At 38.5% G+C, this 23,324-nt stretch overlaps 2 protein-coding genes across 7 annotated transcripts in view; one reads left to right on the top strand and one right to left on the bottom strand.

Moving 5' to 3' along the window:
* LOC131679293 (MLX-interacting protein) overlaps positions 1-23,324 on the top strand; it is a 178,574-nt gene that overhangs the window by 66,736 nt on the left and 88,514 nt on the right. The window lies entirely within an intron of this gene.
* Positions 1-23,324, bottom strand: part of LOC131679294 (gustatory receptor 68a-like) — a 75,412-nt gene that overhangs the window by 6,705 nt on the left and 45,383 nt on the right. For 2 of the 3 annotated variants that reach the window (XM_058960000.1, XM_058959998.1), the window contains exon 2: positions 10,424-10,585. In XM_058960000.1, coding sequence (XP_058815983.1) covers positions 10,424-10,585 — 162 coding nt within the window. Of the gene's footprint in view, positions 1-10,423; positions 10,586-10,892; positions 10,965-23,324 lie in introns of those variants that run through there. The other variant, XM_058959999.1, reaches the window with a different exon arrangement.

The following is a 23,324-nucleotide window of genomic DNA, read 5'->3' as shown; positions in this document are numbered from 1 at the left end:
CAAGATAGCTGCTGAGACATCTGACTCGTTTGTGGCATTAGATGGAATTAAACAGGATGATGCTTGTTCTACCTTCAACATTCGAGCGGTACGAAGATTGGTGTATAATGAGATGAAACTATCATTACGAAATCTCAATTGCTTCTTGGCTTCGCGGATGATATTGGCATCATTGCAGTGGAAGAGGCGTTTGTACTTCTTAAAGGAATTTCTGCAAGAATCGGACCGACTTTAAAATCTTTTAAGGTCATAACAGTTTTAGCCTTCGCCTTGAAAGGTTGTGTTTGCTGATTGGTTGTAGCAACCAAGGCTGTGCAAGCCGTGAATAGGCTAGAAGTTTGTGTACCGTGTCAGTATTTGATGCCGTGTTGGTGCGGAGACAGGCAGGATTGTTTGTTGCGAGAGCGGTCGTTTGGTGGTGGTACCACGCGATAAGCGAGTGTTGGTGCGAAGGCAACGAAGTCTCAGGTAAGCGGCGCCCCACCTTGGTGGTAGTAGTGGTTGCGCTGCATACAACCGGCGCTTGCGACGGAGTGAGACAGAGCTGCATCTGGTTGGTGAAGCGGCTCGCTTCATCATCATTCATTCATCCGTATTAGTGCAGATACGGGATTTTGAGTATTTGTGTACCTAGCCACGCTGCGTAGTAGGGGAATACCTCTGGACCCACAGGTAAGCGGCGGCCCCACCTTGGTGGTGGTAGTGGTTACGCTGCATACAGTCGGCGCTAAGTGAGACAGAGCTTCTTGTTGGTGAAGCGTCTCGTTTCATCATCACTTATTCATCTGTGCTAGTGCAGAAACGGGCTTTTGTGTATTTGTGTACCTAGCCACGCTGCATAGTAAGGAAATACCCCTGGACCCACAGGTAAACAGCGGCTCCATCTTGGTAGTGGTGGTTGCGCTGTGTTCAACCCGAGCGTGACAGAGGAAGACAGCGAGAATCTGCAACTCTTCGAAGGACAGGTAGATTTTAATATAATTTTGCTAGTGTTAGTATTTAATTTACTTACTGTGTATGGTAGGCGAGATGGAGGATAGTGAGATGGAATCCTCCATTTCACAAGAGCAAAACTCTTCTGATCCCCCTCCCTCAACTCCCCTTAGAATAAAATTATACCCCCAAGGGTCTTCTGGACCTTGGCAGGTTTTCTTCAGGCGGAAAGGAAAGCCATTAAACCTTGTGCAAATTGCACGGGATCTGACTTCACGATTTTCTGCTGTAACAGAGATCGTGAAAGTAAATAAAGATAAACTTCGAGTTAGCATTGATAACATTAGACAAGCTAACGAGATAGTAGCTTGCGAACTCTTCACGCGTGAATATAAAGTTTATATACTTTCGCGCGATATAGAATGCGATGGAGTCATCTCCGAACCCAGCCTCACTGCCGAGGATATACTTAAGCATGGTGTTGGTTGTTTCAAGAACACCCTGCTTAATAAAGTAAAAATACTCGATGTTAAGCAATTGTACTCAGTATCAATTGAAGAAGAGAAAAAAGTTTACCGACCATCCTATTCATTTCGTGTAACTTTCGCTGGGTCTGCTTTGCCTAGCCATGTTCTCATTAATAAAATTCGTCTCCCCGTTCGCCTTTTCATCCCTCGTGTGATGAATTGCCTCAATTGTAAACAGCTTGGCCACACAGCCACTTGCTGTTCCAATAAGGTACGGTGTGGCAAATGTGGGGGGCCTCATCAAGAGGATACATGCAATAAAAACTTAGAAAAATGTTTACATTGCGGAGAAACTTCACACGAGCTCCTTGCATGTCCCATATATAAAATGCGGGAGGAGAAAATTAAACGATCCTTGAAGGAGAGATCTAAGCGCTCTTATGCAGAAAAATGCTACTCCTGAACCCACGGTCCCAGAAAACAGATACGCTATTCTATTGCCGAAAGAGTCTGACTCTGACGAAGCGTCCGAAGGTACATCATTTGTTTTACCTAGAGGATCCAGGAAAAGAAAACAATCCTCTTTTCCCAAACTGCCAAGCAAGGGCCTTAAAATTTCTCCTCCAACAAATAAATTGCGGCCAAAGCTAAAGAATTCCGATGCAATACCGAAGCCAGTCCCTCCCGGTTTTGGTAATGTACAATCCAAACAGAACACCATTACTGGAAATAATAAAACTTCAACTTCCTCCGAGCCTCAACCGGCGATAGGTTTATTGAAATTTTCTGAAATTGTTGATTGGATTTTCAAAGCATTCAATATTTCTGAACCACTAAAAAGTATACTTTCAGCGTTCCTCCCAACAATTAGAACATTTTTAGAGCAGCTGATTGCTCAATGGCCCATCCTTGCAGCGATTGTATCTTTCAATGGGTAATTCACCTCCTCCAATGAAAGATTCCATCACTGTTTTACAGTGGAATTGCAGAAGTATCATACCTAAAATTGACTCCTTAAAAATTTTGCTGCATAATTTGAAATGCGATGCTTTTGCTTTATGTGAAACATGGCTTACCTCAAACATTAATTTCAACTTGAATGATTTCAACATTATTCGCCTAGACCGAGACACCCCATATGGAGGAGTGCTTCTAGGAATTAAAAAGTGCTATCCTTTCTATAGAACTAACATCCCCTTGTTTGCGGGCATTGAGGCTGTAGCTGTCCAAACGAATATTAAAGGCAAAGACATGTCTATCGCTTCTATATATATACCTCCCAAAGCTCAAATTGGACAACGTCAGATTTTTGAGGTAGTGGAATCCATGGCTGCTCCGCGGCTGATACTGGGAGACTTCAACTCGCACGGAGTATTGTGGGGTTCCCTCTTCAATGATAATCGATCCTCTTTGATATACAATGTTTTTGACGAGCTCAATATGACAGTTTTAAATACAGGCGAAGCAACACGCATTCCCAGACCACCCGCACGACCAAGTGCATTAGATCTATCTCTATGCTCGACATCACTTCGGTTAGATTGCACGTGGAAGGTTGTACCTGATCCTCACGGTAGCGATCATTTGCCAGTCGTTATTTCAATTAGCAGTGAATTAGGCCTCACGAATTCAATCAATGTACCTTATGACTTGACACGAAATATTGATTGGAAAAAATACCAATCTTTAATTTCCACTTCTCTTGTTTCGACGGAAGAGCTACCACCTACCGAAGAATATGAATTTTTAGCGGGTTTGATTATTGAAGCAGCAGAACAAACCCAAACGAAATGCAATCCTGGCATGATAATGAACAGCCGGCCTCCTAATCCCTGGTGGGACAAGGAGTGCTCGGATGCATATGAAGCTAAACAAGTTACTTACAAAGAAATTATGAAACGGAAAGGGTGTACACGTGCAAACTTTGAAAATTATTCGATTTTACAAAACAAATTTGACAGTCTCCGTCGTGCCAAAAAGTCTAGTTATTGGAGACGTTTCGTTGATGGCTTGTCAAGAGAAACATCAATGAGTACTCTTTGGAACACAGCCAGAAGAATGAGGAATCGAAACGTAACTAATGAAAGCGAAGATTTTTCGAATCGCTGGATATTTAATTTTGCCAAGAAAGTTTGTCCAGATTCTGCTCCTGCGCAGAAAATCATTCGCGATGCTCCCACAAGTAACGATTCCATAGATTCGCCTTTGACAATGATGGAATTTTCAATTGCACTCCTCTCATGCAACAATAATGCTCCGGGTCCAGACAGAATTAAATTCAACTTGGTGAAAAATCTGCCTGACCTAGCAAAAAGACGCTTGTTGAATTTATTCAATAAGCTTCTTGAGCAGAACATAGTCCCGCACGACTGGAGACAAGTGAGAGTTATCGCCATTCCAAAACCGGGAAAACCAGCCTCCGACCATAACTCGTATCGACCGATTGCAATGCTATCCTGCATCAGGAAATTGTTGGAAAAAATTATCCTACGACGTCTCGACAATTGGGTTGAGGCGAACGGCTTGCTATCAGATACCCAGTTTGGTTTTCGGAGGGGAAAGGGAACGAATGATTGTCTGGCGCTACTTTCATCAGAAATCCAACTAGCTTACGCAAAGAAAGAACAAATGGCGTCTGTGTTCTTAGACATAAAAGGAGCATTCGACTCTGTTTCCATTGATGTTCTTTCAGAGAAACTACATCAATGTGGTCTTTCACCAATATTAAATAATTATTTATACAACTTATTGTCAGAAAAGCACATGCATTTTGCATATGGCGATTTGGCAACATTCAGAATAAGTTACATGGGTCTCCCACAAGGTTCTTGTTTAAGCCCCCTTCTCTACAATTTTTACGTGAATGACATTGATAATTGTATTGTCAGCCCATGCACTCTAAGGCAACTTGCAGATGATGGCGTGGTTTCTGTCACAGGACCAAAAGCCATAAATTTACAACAACCACTGCAAGATAGTTTGGATAATTTATCAAGTTGGGCTTTGAAGTTAGGCATCGATTTCTCTACGGAGAAAACAGAGTTGGTTGTTTTTTCAAGGAAGCGTGATCCAGCTCAGCTTCAGCTTCAGTTGGTTGGTAGAATGATAGCCCAAGTCATGACCTTTAAATATCTCGGAATTTGGTTCGATTCTAAAGGTACATGGGGAGGCCACATTAGGTATCTGATAAAGAAGTGCCAACAAAGGATAAATTTTCTCCGAACAATAACCGGATCTTGGTGGGGTGCTCATCCAAGTGACGTGATAAGATTGTATCAAACAACGATACTTTCAGTAATGGAATATGGGTGCTTCTGTTTCCGTTCAGCTGCAAACACTCACATTATTAAATTGGAACGAATACAGTATCGTTGTTTACGAATCGCCTTAGGTTCCATGCAATCGACACATACGATGAGTCTTGAAGTTCTAGCGGGAGTTCTTCCCTTAAAAGATCGATTCTGGGATCTCTCCTCTCGTTTACTTATACGATGTGAGGTTATGAATCCACTTGTAATTGAAAATTTCGAAAGACTTGTCGAGCTTCAATCCCAAACCAGATTCATGACAGTGTACTTCAATCACATGTCACAAGAAATAACGCCTTCTAGTTATGTTCTGACATGTGTTAATATATTAGATACTCCCGATTCCACTTTATTTTTCGACACGTCCATGCAAGAGGAAATTCGTGGAATCCCGGATCACCAGCGCTCTCTGGAGATCCCTAAAATATTCATAAGTAAATACCAACACATTGACTGCCATAAAATGTTCTACACTGATGGGTCACGAATCAATGAGGGCACTGGCTTCGGTATTTTCAACCATAACACCGCGATCTCTTTCAAGCTTGCAGAACCTGCCTCTGTTTACACAGCCGAACTAGCAGCAGTTCACCATAGTCTGGAAATCATTGATACTTTACTTCCGAGCCATTATTTCATCCTCACAGATAGCCTCAGCACAATTAAGGCACTACACTCATTAAAGCTTGATAATCACGCTCCGTTCTTTTTGAAGAAGATACGAGAATACTTAACCAAATTAACAAATAAATCTTATCAAATTACCTTAGTGTGGATTCCCGCTCATTGCTCCATACCGGGTAATGAGAGAGCGGATAATTTAGCCAAAATAGGGGCGCTGGACGGTGACATCTATGAAAGACCTATTGCCTTCAATGAATTTTATAGCGCTTCTCGTCAGAGGACGCTTACTAGTTGGCAAACATCATGGGACAATGGAGATCTGGGACGGTGGTTGCACTCAATTATCCCTAAAGTATCAACGAAGGCATGGTTCAAAGGGTTGGATGTAAGTCGAAACTTCATTCGTGTGATGTCTAGACTCATGTCCAACCATTATACGTTGAATGCGCATCTCCGCCGTATTGGGATCGCAGAAGATAATCAATGTGCTTGCGGAGAGGGTTACGAAGACATTGAACATGTTGTTTGGTCTTGCATTGAATATCGTGAAGCCAGATCCCAATTAATAGACTCCTTACGAGCCAGAAGAAAACCACCCTATGTACCTGTTCGTGATATCCTCGCTTTACGAGATCTTACATACATGAGCCATATTTATCATTTCCTGAAATCAATAAATATTCAAATATAATTATCCCCACAATGTTTCTAGTTTTTTCCCTTGCTACCCACAAACAATTTAGATTTCTTCGCAGTTAGTTAAGTTAGATAAAACGATATAAATAAAGAAAAAAAAACAAAGATTACAGAAAAACTATCAATAGGTTTACAATGAAATTCAAGAAAATAGATTATAATTAAAAACATTCAAAATGATGATTATCCTCAGTGTTAGCATTAGAAAGTGATTTTTTTTATAACGTGATAGTCTTAAGAACCTTTGTAACATGTTATGTAAAAAAAAACCCCGGCGTAAAAAAGCTTTTGCAAATGCCGTGTCAAATAAACGTTTTATGAAAAAAAAAAAAATCTTTTAAGGTGAAGTACATGACAGCTGTCCGATCGGTGTCAGTAGATGGTTATCAACGAGTTATATCTTGGAACGCTAATAACATATGACAACGATGTTAGTAGCGAGATAAACAGAAGTATTACAAGTCTACGATTTTCGTGCTCAGGTAACGTACCGTAGCCTATGAACGCGCACAAAACTTGCTAAATAAAAATCGTTCTAATTCCCTGTTACTCACGTGAGGAATGGTCGATGAAGAGAAAAGTTCATCGAATGATCGGTGTGTTTTAGAAAAGAATGTTTCACTTGTTTAAGATAGGGGAGCCCGGGGCTAGTTGGCGGTTGGGGTAAGTTGGCGGAATCCTCTTTTCTCCGTTTCTATTAGCATAAGCATAAGCATAAGCATAAGAGATCGCCCGTAGTTGCTACTCCGTTATTGACCAGAACCAAATTAGGTTGCAAAATGTTCATTGGAGCAACATGCTTGGGAATAACATGATGAGCCACATTGTACAATCTATTCTGATCCTTGCATGCTGATCAATACCGACGCCGGCTACGTCCGAATGCAGATCTTCTGGGAAAGGAAGGAATGTTAGTCCGATACATGTTGCTACTAGAGACCGAGGAATCCTCTGCATCTCCACATGTATCACGGGAATGGGAGAGTTGTTAGTAAGTGTGCCAATAGCGTTATCATGTAATGATTGCTCTGGGCAGCCGGCTGTCGAGAATTTGGGAAATTTATCATTTGTTGTATTAATACGATTAGCAAAATGAGCACCTTGAACTCCGGATAGCCGTCTATAAGGAGCACTGCTTATATTTTTTAATAATATTCAATCACGCGACGAATTTGTTCGTGGTTTCTATCGTGTCGGTGCTGATTTTACCCGGCGATCGTTTGAATAAAATGCGGAATCTTATACAGAAGGTTCATCAGACTCTTCCATAGGTGTCGCGGAGTTAGTGGTTTGGAAGGGAATAGGGTCTAGGATTCGCTTCCAACCCCACACAGCCGACCGTGCGAGTATTGCCTATAAAAGCTAATCTTATCTGCGTAATGGGCCGGACTATTTATTGCGACATTATTTGGACTAATTTTGCTATTCCGTCTCTACAATATATTTTTGGGTTGCAAACTACCGAGTGATAACACGTTATACAGACAAGTAGTTCGAAATGTTATAAATCAACGAAAGTATTTCCTATTTTCCTTATTGGATTGTTTGTGAACACGTATACGAACGATTATATCGAACATTGAAGGGAAATCGTTAACCCGATGCACGGGCCTGTTACCAATAACGGAACTTGAAATTAGACTTGCAGGATCACCAAAACAGATGCGGCGAACCCTCAGTACGCATCGACCCGCGATAATCGACACCAGTCAAATCAAAGTCCCATTGGAGCCAACCCACGAACAACAATTCGTCTTTACGGTATTATCTTCCCGGCCAGATCCGCTCGCACCCCCTCACTCTGCCACCACCGACAGAAGGCCAACAGCACCCAGTCGTCGCCTGTCCAAGGACCAAATGTCATCAATAGACCCAGACTCGCGTGGGGGCATGAGATAGAATTGAACGCTAACCAATGAACATGACAGAAAAACACTTATTCTTCGTGCGGACATAACTGAAGGTAATTGCCAACCGGTCCCCGATCCCTCTCGCGAATTGTCAATTCTCAAACATTATACATGATTGAAGTCATCATTCCACTCAAACAAGGTCATGTGTTTTCCCTAAGCACATTGAATGTTCTGTAGATCAGTTCCCCCGTTGGTAAAACAAACCCCAAACAAACATAGAAATTAGTTTGCTCAGTCCAAAGAAAAGTTAGCCGACCGGCGGATACGTGTTTTTTACAGTGCCATCACATCAACAAACGCCCAAAATTTACATGCGACAAAATATCTGCAATCCCGAATATAAAAGAATCAAAACCTCTACTCATTTGCAATAAAATAAGAAAGCAATAAAAACAGTTGAATATCCAAGAATATTTAAAGATAGCACCGCAGACACCGGTGACAAGGGACGCGGACGAAATTAACTGAGCACCGATCGGCTGGTTTGCCACCTATTTTTCAGGTGAAGAATTTTGGGGCGACACCTGGTAGTCGCTAGTCGCTGGTGAAGCACCAATTATTTGAATATGTCAAATTTCCCTATCGCCGCACTTTTTCACTTTTCGGATCGAACTTTATTTTCCGAAAAACCACTTTTCACTACTTCTAGAAAGTACACCGTGTTTCTAGATGTTTTTTGTGCACTCCCACTGACCTTGCATCGGGAATCGACGGCCCGTAATGCGAGGAAGACTCTTTTTCATTTGCCGAAATTAGACCTTCACAAACTGTCACACCTCGCGTCAGTCGAAAAATGCTTTTATAAGCCACTTCACTTTGTATTATCGCCAAATTGAACCGTTATTCACACTTTCGACAACCAAAAGGCAGTAAACCGTGCCGTAAATAACCAAAATTAACCGACGCGAAGGGAGCACTACGAGAGTCAACCGCTCTCGACGAAGATACACACTCGAATCGAATCCTCTTTTCTCCGTTTCTATTAGGGATGGGCAATTCGTTCGCGAACGGTTGAAGTGAACTGGTTCTTTGAAGAGAATGAGCGAACGGAAGTTCTTTTTAAAAGAACGGTAGTTCTCAATTCTCTTCAAAGCGAATGAACTGAATATGACCCAAAGCCGTTTAGCGAGTTTCTCGGACCGATTTTTAGGCGAACGAATGAAAATGAACTGACTTGCCGTCCCACAAACCGCTCTCTGTGCTCTCCCAGAATAAAATCGGCGAAGAACGACTCATAAGCGAACGACTCATCTCATTCTCTATTTCTCTAGTTATACATAATGAAGAAATCGCCACCCTTGATGAACTTGTTAAGCATACAGAGGAATAATAATTTGGGCAGCATCTGTTTGGTTCCTCTCCAAGAATCGAATGTTTTGAGAGACATTCGCTAGATACAAGTAAAATATCAGCTGAACGGAAGAACGGTTCATCTGAACTAGTTCTTTTTATAGAACTGTTCAGTCGGGAATGGTTCTTCGAAGTGAACTGTTTCGCCCATCTCTAGTTTCTATTAGACATAAAGCGCTGTCTCTCGTTGTGAACCTCAAGTAATGTGAAACGCATTATGCAATGTGTTTTTGTTGCAAAATATTTTGTTTTGTAGAAGTTGTGGGCTATATAGTGTTTTTGAGCATACTTTGTAAATTTTCTTAATTTTACACATTTTGTGTTATTTAAGGTGGTTTTCAATCTATTCCCCGAATGATTATATTTTTCGATATTGCGTGAAAAGAGCTTCCAGTATCCGTATAGATATTACCCCTATCCATACACAAAAGTAATTTTTTAAATCCTTTTTTATAAAATGTGCAGTTAGTGTAAGTTAGCGGTAAAGCACACGGGGCAAGTTGGCGGTACTATTTACAGTGCAAAAATTATCATCAAATAGTTTCATTTCTGGAATTCACTCCAAAGTAAGAGAAACTTTTTTTTGTGTCTCTCGTCAATGCAGGGGACAATCGCCTGAAGAATTTCGAAAATTTGCTTTTGAATATGGAGTACGCGTCGAAGTCAAAATGACGAGGTATTGAGACTAAAATATAATAAAAAGTGTCGAATAATATAAAGTTTTATTGAAAAGAAAATCGGCACATTTCATAAGGACGACTGAGGTAATGGAATTTCCATTTGATTGCTTATTTTCTGTCATTCCGCTAACTTACCCCATACATACCGCCAACTTACCCCGGGGCTGGGGTAAGTTGGCGGCTTTTCCGCTTCACACATATTTTTCTCTAGAAATGAAGAGAATGTATCAAACATTTTCATAAACTTCAGAGATGTTGCCAACAGTCTGCCCTTTCATGCAACTTATTCTATTTTGCAAGATCTACTAAAATCAAAGCGGTAAAAAATGAAAACTGAAAACACCGCCAACTAGTCCCGGTCTCCCCTATTCTAGAACAAATCAATTATGAATTTAGAGTAGAAAACATGCATGATCGAAATAAAATGATGAAGTGGTGTTTCTATGACTTACCGTATAAATAACGCTGTTGTCTATGTCGAAAAAACCGTAAGCCGAAAACTTTTTCTTTTGATGTAAATTTTTTAGCAAAAATTTGTTAATCTGCTTCGCAACCTTCGTGTTCTTCATTGTGTAATCGTCGAAGTGTCTTGTACAGAGAGCTGTTTCATTTGCCTGAAAATTCAGAAAAAAAACACCGTAATTCCATTATTATTAAGTTATAAACGAATGTAATCATCAAACTTAAGGATATATGTATTTTCGAACAATATTCTTTGAGGTTGTTCAAAACATATTTAAGCTGTCCGCTGACGAGGCAAGATAACAAACGCCACAAAAAATATTCACAATGGATTTTCTTGTAGCTATTCCAATGTGGGAACAGCAACAAAGTTGAAATAGCCAGAACAAAATCCACAGTGAATATTTTTTGTGGCTTGTGTCATGTTTCCTCGTCTACTGACTACCTTAAAATCAATACCTTGTAAGCTGTTCGGTTACACGTGATCACGAAATCTCCAAAAACAACAACGGAAATGCCCCAGGCCATACGGTTCCATGTTCGCAAGAGGGTATCTTGGAAAATCAACATTTCCGACGGGAACATCCAGTGCTTATACACAAGCACTGTGATCCAAGTTATTTGCTGGGTACATATTAGGAGGAACGCAAAACCGTAAAAACCATTTATCCATTCAACTGCTTCTAGCAAAACGAATGCATGTTTATAGTACTGGTCCGTGTTCAGATTAGCCTTGTTGAGATCGTCGAACAAATATCCCAGGATTTCTATCAGATTCGAACTCTCAGTCGCACATAGTAGAACAGAAAAGCCATTCACAATCAATGTTCCTAGTAGCACTGCCGCCAGTATGTCACGTTCATATATAAAATACGGTATCACAAACAATAGTTTTGGAAATGTCACAAGCACAACGATTGCCCAATTTTTATACTGAAGCCTTCTGATTCGTAAGCTCAAACCAACAGAATCAGACAACTTTTCAATTCTGTTACGTAACAGTTTATGTTCAACTGCATAAAACAGATAATAATTTCTTAAAATCCCCAAAGTTAATAAGGTTTGGTACATGAGCACAATTTCCATTCTGAGCACGGTGTTCTCTTGGATTATGCTTACAATCATCGACAAACGACAACCGATGCACGTAGTGTAAGTGAACTGCACCAAGCATGCCAACGTTAGTATGTTAGTATAAGCGTAGTAGTACATTTTGTAATTTTTTGTTTTTTCACTATTCCAAAACCAGTACAAACCGCAAAAACTCATTGTGACGTAAAGCACTCGGAAACGTTTCTCCAAATCCATCGCGACAAACCCAATGAGTAAATATGATTGCGCGATGTTTTGGCAGCATATTTACCGCGAATTATGCGACGAAACTATTTAAAAATTGAAATGTAATTACTTTTCGAAGGGTGTTATCGGTTGTGCAATTTGCTAAAGTGACGATATAGATAATACCTAAGGGGTTTTAGTTTTTCCATGATCAAATGAGATGCATTAGCCGAAGTAGTAGGGTAGAGCGGGTTTGTGTATTCATACAAAATTCATTTACAACGACTATTAAAATGACAGTCAATTTACATTCTCACTTGCAATTTTTCGAATTGCTATTATTATCTTGCTCATATATTTTGCGGTAGAAAATTTCAATGCGCTGACCTTAGCTATCTAAAATGTCATTTTGCTTAATCCACTAACCTTAGCGATTGTTCGATTGCACGTCACCACCAAGACCATCGTTACCAGACTCGAAGCACCCCAGGCAAGAGTATTCAACTTTTGCAGATATGACGTCTCGAATGTTTGCATCTCATCGGGGAACAACAAATGTTTGTAGAGTAGCACTACCATCCAGGATAACTGCTGTGTAAACACCAGAAGAAACACAAGCCCATAGAAATCATTGATCCGATCGACCAGCTCCAGTAGTCGAATGGCGTAGCGGTAGTAGTATTCGTTTGGAAGGTCTTCAGTGTTTAATACACCGAAAAGTTCGCCCAGGACCCCAATAATGGTAGTACATTCCTGCTCGATAAAGTTAATGACAACTGAGTCCATTAACAGAAATGCCAGCTGGATCAGAGCCCAATAGTCATGATTGAGTAGAATTCGGTAATATGGAACTAGAACGATTATTTTGGGGAACATCACAAGCATGATACAGGCGAAATGAGTCCATTTCAACTTTTCAGTTCTGATGCGAAATCCAATGCACAACTCATTAAGTGCCTCACGCAGTCTAGAATGCTCCTCCCAATGGAATACATAATAGTTTCTGAGAATCCACAATGTTAACAATGTTTGATAACACAGCACTATTTCCAGCCCAAAAACAGTTAGCTGCCGGTTAGGATTCACAACTACTGTGAATATTCCTCCGTGGAAAGCGTTCACTGAAAGTTGCACTAAACAAGCCAAAGATAAAACGTTGGAATAGATTAAATAAAAAATCCGGATGGTCTTTGATTCGGTGTACCTTCGGAACAGGTACATTCCTAGCAAACACATGACGAAATAAATGGGCCAGAAGCGTTTCTCTAAGTTCATTTCGAATTGACGAAGTGCAGCTCACTTCTCCATCCAAACTCTTTCAAATATTAGTTTTATATGAGTTTTGAGTGAGTGTAGTTTTTACTGTAGCTGCCAATAATTGCAGTATTTAATTTATTAGTTAATCCAACGTAATCATTTGACATTGTCTAGGATGGGTGACGCATGATATAGGGTGATTGTACCCCTTTTAATCCTATTAGTCAGCGTCAGTCAGCAATATTTCAATGAATACTTGATCTACTATAAATTGATTAAACGTTTAAACGAAATGAAAATTTGAATCGAGTGCCCCTCTTTTCATCTTGTCATTTGAATCGAGGCCTTGAACAGAGATAGCAGACACTACACTAAGGCACATATATAGGCTAACATGGATTAGGGAACAGTTACCCTGCGTTGCATTAGTAATGTAGTGATAGATTGATATCCTAAACAACCACAGTTCCTAGTTTACCTAGCATTCTGTGGTCGACGTTTGGCTTGCAAACCCCTTTTGCGATTTAAATTAATCTCAACCAAGAACCAGCAGTCCTCAAGTCAAGGTGTTTCTCCGTGCCGAGGACTGAATGGCTGGCAGGACTAAAATATGCTAGTCGCGCACGGAGAGTCGTGGATTACGCGAATCTCTAACACAGTGTATGTTTGTTTCTTCGCAAATCGTGTGATTCAAATGAGGGCCATGTCTCTAAAAATCCGCGGTTCGCTATTGGCGATTATAAGCCAACATGTTTGGTATCCCATAGTTGCTGTACAACAAGTGCTGATGATGAAATATGTAGTGCTGTGATCGAGTATGGTTTGAGTTGCACAAATTCATTTGCAGCATAAACGTACAGCAACTATGAATCTAGCCTCCCTTGTGCAGGAAGTAAGAGCTTCTACAGCTTTGGTTCAAGAACCGTATTTCCATAGAGGAAACTTCTATATTGGAAAGCTACTTAACTTCGTCTTCGTAGATTTCAACAAAAAATAGCATGACATATCCACGTGAAATGTCCCGTGCATGTATACTTGCGAATAGTGCTATTGATGCAGGTCTTATATCCGACCTCACAACTCGCGATATTGGTGCTGTCACGATCAATATGACCGTTGATAACATAAACAAGAAATATATGTCGTAATTTGAAATGCTGCGGCAGAAATGGGCTCATACTTATACTCGGCAGTGATGCAAATGCCCACCACATAATTTGAGGCAGCTCAGGTATCAGTTTGAGAGGGACCGAATCGGTGGAATACTTAAGTAGTACAAATCTGCCCATACTTAATGTAGAAAATCGCCCAACATTTGCACGAACTGGCAGAGAAGAGGTGTTAGATGTAACTCTCTACTCTGACGGTATTACGCATGAGCTGGCAAACTGGCTTGTATTAAACGAGCTCGAACCGTCGTTATCTGATCATAAGTTCATCGTCTTCGATCATTTAAACGTCTCGCTAAATATCGTCACATATCGTGATCCCAAATCTATGAACTGAGAACTCTACGAAGAAGACTTGGCGACTAGGTTTCATGGTTATCGTCCGACGATAGACGGTAATAGGCAAAACAAGCTCTCTCATAGTAGCAGCATACCAAGAGGTTTGTTCGAGTTATGCGTGCTTCTAGAGGACACCCTTGGTGGAATACCGAACTCTTTAGACTCAAGAGGCTATGCAGAAGAGCTAGGAATCGCAGGCCCATGGACAGCTCGGCGTTTAAGTTGGCTCGTAAAGCTTACCGAAATGCCCTTTCGTATATCTGAGCGAAGTGGTTGAAAAATCCTCTGCACAAATGTCTCAAATCTCAACGATACTATTAAGGGTTTATATATGTTGAGGTCGGTCAAAAAATCTATTTTTTATTCTTTTATCTTAAATTATTGGTTCTTCAGAATGCTATTACAATTTTTATAGAGATCCAAGTAGCAGGAGTAAACTTGTAGTGTTTTTCATTTTGCTGTCTTACGAAGGCGTGGCTTATACATGACACTTTAAACGCGATTATCATGAAATCATGTTTTTTCAAAAACGTCTTCGCGGTGATTTTTTTAACATTATTTTTAGGCAAACACAAATCGTGTTTTCGTTTTTGGAGCTAGCGAGAATCCATTGCTAGCTTAGTCCTGTCACTAAGCTAGTCGAAACGTAAATCCCTCACTAATATAGTGATAGGTTTTGCGATCTTAACGTGCAAAAGTGGTTTTAAACAATTTTCTCCTTAATGGAGAATAATAGTTTTTACCCAAATTTTTCTCCACTAAGGAGAAATATAGTGTAGACTGTTTCTTTCTATGTTTTTTCATCGGCCCACAAAAATTTTTGGTTACTTTTTTCTATCTGAAAGATAACTGGTCGGTGTTAAGTCAGACCGGACTAAGTGACAAAATATTGATTTCGAGAAAAACGAGTTTAAAGTTTGAATCGCAGCATCCTTTACATTATAATAAGAAAATTATTTTTGCCATAATTCCTGTTTATTGTTACATATTTAAAATCTGGCAAAAGTTCAATGTAACTGACGAAATTCTTGATCCAGTGCTATCATTATCTCATTTTTCGATGTTTTGCGACTTAGTCCGGTCTGACTTAACACCGACCAACTGATGCACTGCAAAAATTCACTCATTTTTGAATTCTCAAAGTCTATTGTCATATTGTCATAAAGTAAGCTCAGATGCCAATTTCATATCATTTGGACAATTTTACACTCCCGCCCACTTCGCTTGAAGTTTTTGATTTTGCTACTATGGGAAAATATGGCGGAAAAAATATATTAAATGCTAGAACTTTAGGGCATTATTCATTTTAATCATTCTATTCATTTGCTCATTCAATTCGCTTTATTCATTTTATTCATTCGAGTCATTTTATTTATTTTATTTATTCTTTTTATTCATTTTATTGTTTTCATTCATTTTTTATTTCATTCATCTTATTCGTTTTGTTTATTTTATCCAATGTATTATTTTTTTAATTGTTTCATTTTATTCACTTAATCCATCATATTCATATTAGATATTCGTTTTATTTATTTTATTAATTTCATTCGTTGTTCTCATTTTATTCGGTTACAGTTAATTAATTGTTTCTATAGATTTTATTTGGGTGCTTTATTTTATTAATCTTAATAATTTTGTTCAATTATTCACCTTATTCATTTTATTCAATTTGTTAGTTTGACTCTCTCATTTATTCTAATTTTTTCATGACTTTTTGAATATTTTTTAATTTTTCGTTTATTGAGCTGAACTAATTTGATTGATTTATTTTAATAATCTGATTTATATTAATTATTCTACTCATCTTTGTTTTGCTCATTTTCTATAATTTATTCTGTTTATTCAAGGTTTGTGTTCATCCCACCTCTAGTTAGGTGCATACTTTACAAGAGTTCTGCAAACTAATGGATGATCCAATGTTAAAGTGTAAGATATGTCTCATCTCACTGTTAGGTGGATTTTTCCTTATTCTTTCCTATACTGCCCATAAACGCATAAGAGTCCCATATTGAAGAATAGCAACCCGAGAAAAAAGTTGTTCAAAATTTACATTTTCATTGAGCCTTATGGATGGGACAACCATTTTTTGATATTTTTTCAATATTTTCTAAACAAACCTTAATCTTATTTGTGCATTGTGATTCAGTGGTGATACGGAATACAATCCAACAGATAACTCATTCTTGACAAAAATCCATATGGGACTCTTATGCTTTATTGGGCAGTATAGTGCCAGTGTCAAAAACTTCAAGCGAAGTGGGCGATGGTCTAAAATTGCCCAAATTGTGAAATTTGGACTCTCAGCTTACTTTGACATTTGTCGCAATATAAAGAGGGGAGGGGGGCATAGAGCAGAATTTTTTTTGCGATGCCCTAGTAAGTACTACCGATTGAAAACACTACTTTATCTGAATTCTACAATAAGTTATACTTTGACAGAGGAGTGAAAAATCAAATATCTAAAGCCCAGATACTCCTTTGTGTACCAATTAAAATTGAACTGACGATCGTTATATGTTCAATTACAACCGAAAAAACACAATTTCGAACGTACATTATAAGCCCCGATAGTCACAATCGCTCTGTGCCTCAGTAACTTTTACGTACCTGTCACGTAGTCCTTGATAACACAAAAATCATCATCGCCATGCGGAAATGTGTAAGAACCATCCAAAGAGCAGCTGATGTGACGTAATGTGTGTTGAGCGGTTTGAAATCGTCAATGAAGAAACTCAACACTACGGAATGTACAACGTAATACCCCATTAAGGTTCCTTCGCCAAAGCACAGCAGAATGAGCGCCAGCATTGGAGTTTGGAAACATTTGCAGTGTGCGCGAATCAAGTTGTATAGATTTTGAATTAGGTACAAGCTATCTGATTGTGTGCGATTATCGCTGTCGATATAGGTGTTTGTCTGTACATAATCTGCGAGAGCTGATAAGTGTGTTTTAATAATCCATGCCAGCGTTGAATAGAATATGAGGTAAATATCACAAACCCACAATTCTATGGGGCTTTCAAGATAACTGATTATGGTAATGAAATTGATTTCTTTTGAATCTGCAATGTACACTACCACTGATGAGGCACTCATAAATATGTTCAGTATAGATATGACTATGAAAAACTGCAAAGTACGTTGAACGCTTTTGTAATTGTACATTTTGTGTGTATATTTTCGAACACTTTCTTCCACAACCAACAGCTGATTAACTAGTTTGAGAGTTGAACGTTTCTTAGATACGCTGCTAGATAAATTTATTATAGCCCAGATGGTGCATAGTGCAGCATCAGCGAAATCAATGTACGCCAATAACGGATTTTCAATGTATTCGTGATTAGAAAGTGTGTTATACACCGCATAAATCGTCATAACGGTAACGTAAACAACAAAACAGCCGTATACTATTGTACAAAGTTTAAAATATTTGCAAGATTTGAATATTTTTTCGCGTTTATCGTATGATATCGATGTGACACCGGTTGCATTAGTCCATGTTAACGCGAACCCTATACAATCGCGTGAGCTAAACATTCTCGTGGTATGCTCCGGATAGTACTGGGCATAAACAGTTATTCATGTAGCATAACCAGGAAAATCGGATAATAGAAAGCTAAAATCGTAATGATTGACAGATTGAATAATTGATTTTAGCCTAAACTGTAGGGAACTGTCACCAGAAATACATAAGGGTATTAACGTTAGTTAGTGCAGTAGTCTATTAACTAAATAATTTACGGAGTATGTAAAAGTAATTCAGTTGAGTGGAATTAGAAGTAGCGGACAGTTAATTAAAGCCACGATGACAATAAATGGTATACCTCATTAGGCATACGTAAGTTAGGCATAATGGACGTTACGATTAATGGACGATTGGCATCATGGACGTTAGGCATAAATTATCATGTATTACTTAACGGGACTTATTTTTTGGCGAAGATTGCCTCAGGTGGTAGGAGTGTGAATTTTTGCACTTCATTTGATGTTGTAGAATTACTCTGGAAGCTGATTAAACTCAACCAACATTTCATTCTGCTGTATACATTTGCCGAAATTTTTGCTCACATATAAGAAGCAGACCGAATACTTGGCATGTGGTAACTCAACCTGCGTAAATTTCTCGACGTACAACCGATAAATTGCACATGACTTAAACACTCTTGTTTAAAATCAATCTCATTTGTGTCAAGTTATGAATGATGCATGTAGATTAGCTCTTACATACACTCATGGTGCAATTGTTCAAACAGAAATTATATGCCTTAAAGAACAGCTCATGAAATAAAGAATGAAGTGTTTTATTATTCATTCAAAGTATATAAGAATATTGCTACTTCTATACCGATTATCTCATATATTATTCAGTTTAACGACTATATTCTTGAAGCCATCGAAGATATAACTACGGAAACTTCTGATAAGAGGGAGAGTTTTTTCATGTATTATGACGAGTTACCGGAACTAAAAAGGTATCGTCATAAACGTAACATCTGTAGCTTAATGCAGATGCCGTCTGTCACTAAGGAGAAAATTGTTTAAACGCATATTTGCGCGGGAAGGGAACAAAACCTATAAGCGTCAGTCCGGTGCTATCTTCGTCCTGGCACTAAATTAGTGTCGGATTTCTGTCGTGTTCTGGAACAAGTTCGAGCAATTAGCAATGTGTGTATATACAATCCATCTCCCGCTGATCAGCCGTGCTTTTATGGAAGAAACTTGTCTGCATCTATGTAATGATATATTTGTTCTCATCGATAGATGTACACATGTTTAGCCCTGGAAATGAAAGGTGATAGCTCTACTGTACATCCAACGACCCATTTCAAGTATGCCTGTTCCTACACGTACATTCTGAGGCCGCCTTCATATACAATAGACCCCGCACGAATACATCCACGTATGAATTGAATATTTGCGATATGTTCCACCCTCAGAATGAACAATGATATTTTTGATTCTGGCACGTATTTACAAAAGGAAAATATTTGAGAATTGAAAAATAACATGAAACGATCTCATCAGCTCTGATTAAATAAATTCATGAGATTTCTGTGAAGAAAACTCCTCCATCCGTGCGTCAGCTACTCAGGTCCAGATGGCGCTATAGGCGCTAAACGGAACGAACCGGCTTAGTTCACATACTTCAATGGCTAAGTTGTGACGATAAATCTCTATGCAAAATCACACTTTTCTCGCGCTATTTCAATCTTCTAACACATAACTCAACAGAAAAAACGACCTACTGAACGATTGACTTCATTTTCCTGTAGAATATATTGTATATCACTGGAATACTTTGAAAAACATTGAACATTAACAACACTTTTTCGCAAGTTCGAGCAATTAGCAGTGGTACGAAAAAACTGAAACAATTGTCTTACATTATTCATAAAACACAGTAATGTACACTCCATAGATTGAAAAATAAGCAGATAATACTCTCAGTTTTCCTCTAGCCAAACTTTCATGTTAGAATGTTTTGTGGTCAACCTTTATCAGCAAACATTTACCTGCTCACGAACTTGACTTGCCAGCCACATGGCAACGCATATCTTCAACATTAGCGGACCAATCCAGATAATATAGCTTGCAGACTCTTGCAGGTTCATTGCCGAGAATACACGATCGGAGGCTATACAAAATAGCTGATACATCTGTGCTGTCCCTTCAAAGAACGTCAACAGAGCACAAATCATGATCGGTAATGCAAATGAATTCACCAACATTTTCATCATCGATAACACATCAAAATATATTTTAAATAGAACGACCAAGGTACTACGTCGGCGGTGCTATGCTGAATTCGCGACAGTATCGTTAACAAATTTCAGTTCTTTGACTAACACCAACAGAATAGCATTGAACTGAATCATATGCATGTCGCTAATGAATTGCAGCACGCTGAATATTAGATTTATTCCCGTACTTATCCAAAAGTCATCAAACTTTAACGTCGACCAATAGAAACCGGTTGTAAAAAACACATTGTAGAACGCACTGAAAATTATCCACGATTTAACAGCCCGACGAATGTACTTGTTGTTGGTTTCCCCGAACGTCAATCCGATTCGCTGCCGAACTTTCACCAATATGTTCAGTACCTTCGACATGTCCTTCGATTTCGTATATCCATGATGAATCATCACGTAGCACCAACAGAAACAAAGTTGACTATCCGTAATCATCAAGATACTGAATGCTTTCCCGTTAAGTTCGATTTTTTTCTCGATTATTGTCAGCACATACCACGAGTACGCTAGATTCAGCGTCGTTAGGAAAAGAACGTTCGCAAGTACGATCATGAATCGTCTCTTTAAAACACAATAACGACCAGAATCTGTATCGAATCGCACTAAAACCTGTCCCAGATAATTGGTCACAAGCAATATGAATTCCAAAGGGTCGTCTCGATCCATCGTATGCAATACAATGTACTAGCCAACATTCAAGTTGATATTCAAATATATGTATGTGGTTCTCATGTGTGGTTTCCATTCCATTCCTTTGCCCTATAATTTTGGGCATTGCATTATTAAAGGTATTTTTTGTTCTGACACTAAATGAGTTGTTCCTGGCAAATTGGTTAATATGATGTTTGTTTATGTGAATGAACTATTCACGCATCGATTTGCAGATGTGTGGCTATATTCAGTTTTGATGTATTATTTACTGTTTCCGTGTTTTCGATTCTTCATTCATTTTTTGACAATAGTGTAACAGCTTTGAGCTTCGTTTCAAACGATAATGTCTCCTAGGCAAATTTTAATTTTATAATATAACATGCTCGAACAATTAGAACGTAATACAAAAACCGAATACATAATTAAGACATAATATTGGTCTTACTTATCTGCACTACTTCTTTGTTGAGTTATAAAATGTGTGCAAAAATCTCCAAATTAAATATTTTATACTTATGTATAATCCTGTAACATTTTATCACTTGATTTTGGATGCATTCAACCACTATTTGTTAACACGTGTGTGAAATCATTAGATATTCAAATGAAATTCGATGAAAATAGAATAGAATAGCTTTTTAAAGGGGTTACAACGAAAAAGATTATAACTACTAGAGGGAGCAAAGCGCTACTGTCTCCATGCATTCACGGACTGAAACACGGGGTCTCGCTCTAGCATGTGTTCCATTACTTTGGCATGTGTGTACCCGGGGCAATATGTGTCCAACTAATGGGCCTAGAATATGTAAGAGCGAGATAATAAACCATCAGTGTTAACAGCGGCATGCGACCTCTAGCGGTTATAATATCTTTTGTTACAACATTCGAAAAATCAATTGGTTTGACCTAAAATATGTTTAGAGTCTTAAAATTTATATACTGAATAGGCATTGTATATTGTAGCTTATTCTCCCGTCGTCGAACGCCGAGTCAGAAACAATAGCAGCAGCTGCCAGGCATATTTAGACAAAGATCTGTACGGTGTGTGTATTTGAACTCCGCAACCGAAAATATGTGTACTCTTCCTACAGCTCTTTATTTTCGACACCAGTAATCACTGGAGTTGACGGTTCTTAAATTAAATCCCCAGCTTTGGGGAACACCTTGAAACTTACACCCGTATCCTAGCATCTGTTTTCATACCCGCTTGCTCATTTCAGCGCAGGTGGGAACTATTTGAATTATTTACTTGGTCCACATAAAAAAATATAAAATCACGATTGTTTGATTTAAGGAATTCCACCAAGATTCGTCCGATTTTTTTTAAATTGTCGCCGACCATCTTATATTTCGATGAAAATTTACAAATTTCACCGGCATGAAAAACTAAACATTTTCGACAGTCAATCAGATTGCTTTGACTCAAGGTGTAGAAGTTGTTGCATGCAACATTTACTAAAACAAATTCATTACCGTATTTGGTACAGCAAAACTCCCAAGAGTAACAGAGAATGGATACTTCTGCCCAAAAAAGTATACGGTGAAAAAAAACATGATATTTTCCACAACAACAAATATTTATAATAAATATTGTAATTACAAACAACTCACTTATTGATTTTTTATTTTTTTGTCAACAAAAGCCTAAAGCGAATGTTAAACATTTGAACTGTTATTGCATCATGGAGAAACTATCAGCAAAATGTTTTTCTAACGATAACTTCAAACATGTTCTTTAATTTCATACTAATTAACAGACAAAACGAAAATTTTATCATGAAATATGAATCTAAATGTCATTTCAATTCAAAGTTATTTTTACTAACATTTTTCAAAATGTGATAGAACGGAAAAATGTCAATTGCAAATGAAAATGTACGCTGAAAGTGAAACTGCGAGTCATTCACTGTAAGCATACCGCCAGTATATCAGTTGACTTCTGCTGTCGTCTCCATTTGAGTCATTCAGAGTTCACTGCCAATTGAATAACAGCTTCTGGTCATTTGACTTTTTAACCTGTTTAGTTTCAAATGAAAACCAACTTCACATCAGCACTGTCTCAACTTAGAAGTAATTTTTATGCTATTTATCATGTTTTTTTTTTTTTTTGGATATGTTGGTGGTTGACGCTATTGTTAAAACCAAGAAAACGGTTTCCGGATACCACAAAACAGTCAAAACCATCATTAATATGGGTGTCATATGAATGGTGGTTATCAGTAGGTGATGGAAATTGATGATTGACGTCATTTTGAAAACCAAGATCGCTGCGTCCGGTTACCCTAAAACGTTAAAACCATAATAAATAAGGGTGTCATGTGAAAGGTGGTCGTCAGTAGGTGATGAAAAGTGATGATTGGCGCCCTTTGGAAAACCAAGATGTTACCAGTTACCACAGAACAGTTTAAATCATTATCAATATGGGTGTCATAACAGGTGGTAGT

This window comes from Topomyia yanbarensis, chromosome 2 (genome assembly GCF_030247195.1).
Source record: "Topomyia yanbarensis strain Yona2022 chromosome 2, ASM3024719v1, whole genome shotgun sequence".
Taxonomy (NCBI): Eukaryota; Metazoa; Arthropoda; class Insecta; order Diptera; family Culicidae; genus Topomyia; species Topomyia yanbarensis.
The sequence above is the reverse complement of the archived record's forward strand: the minus strand, read 5'-3'. Positions and strand labels throughout refer to the sequence as shown.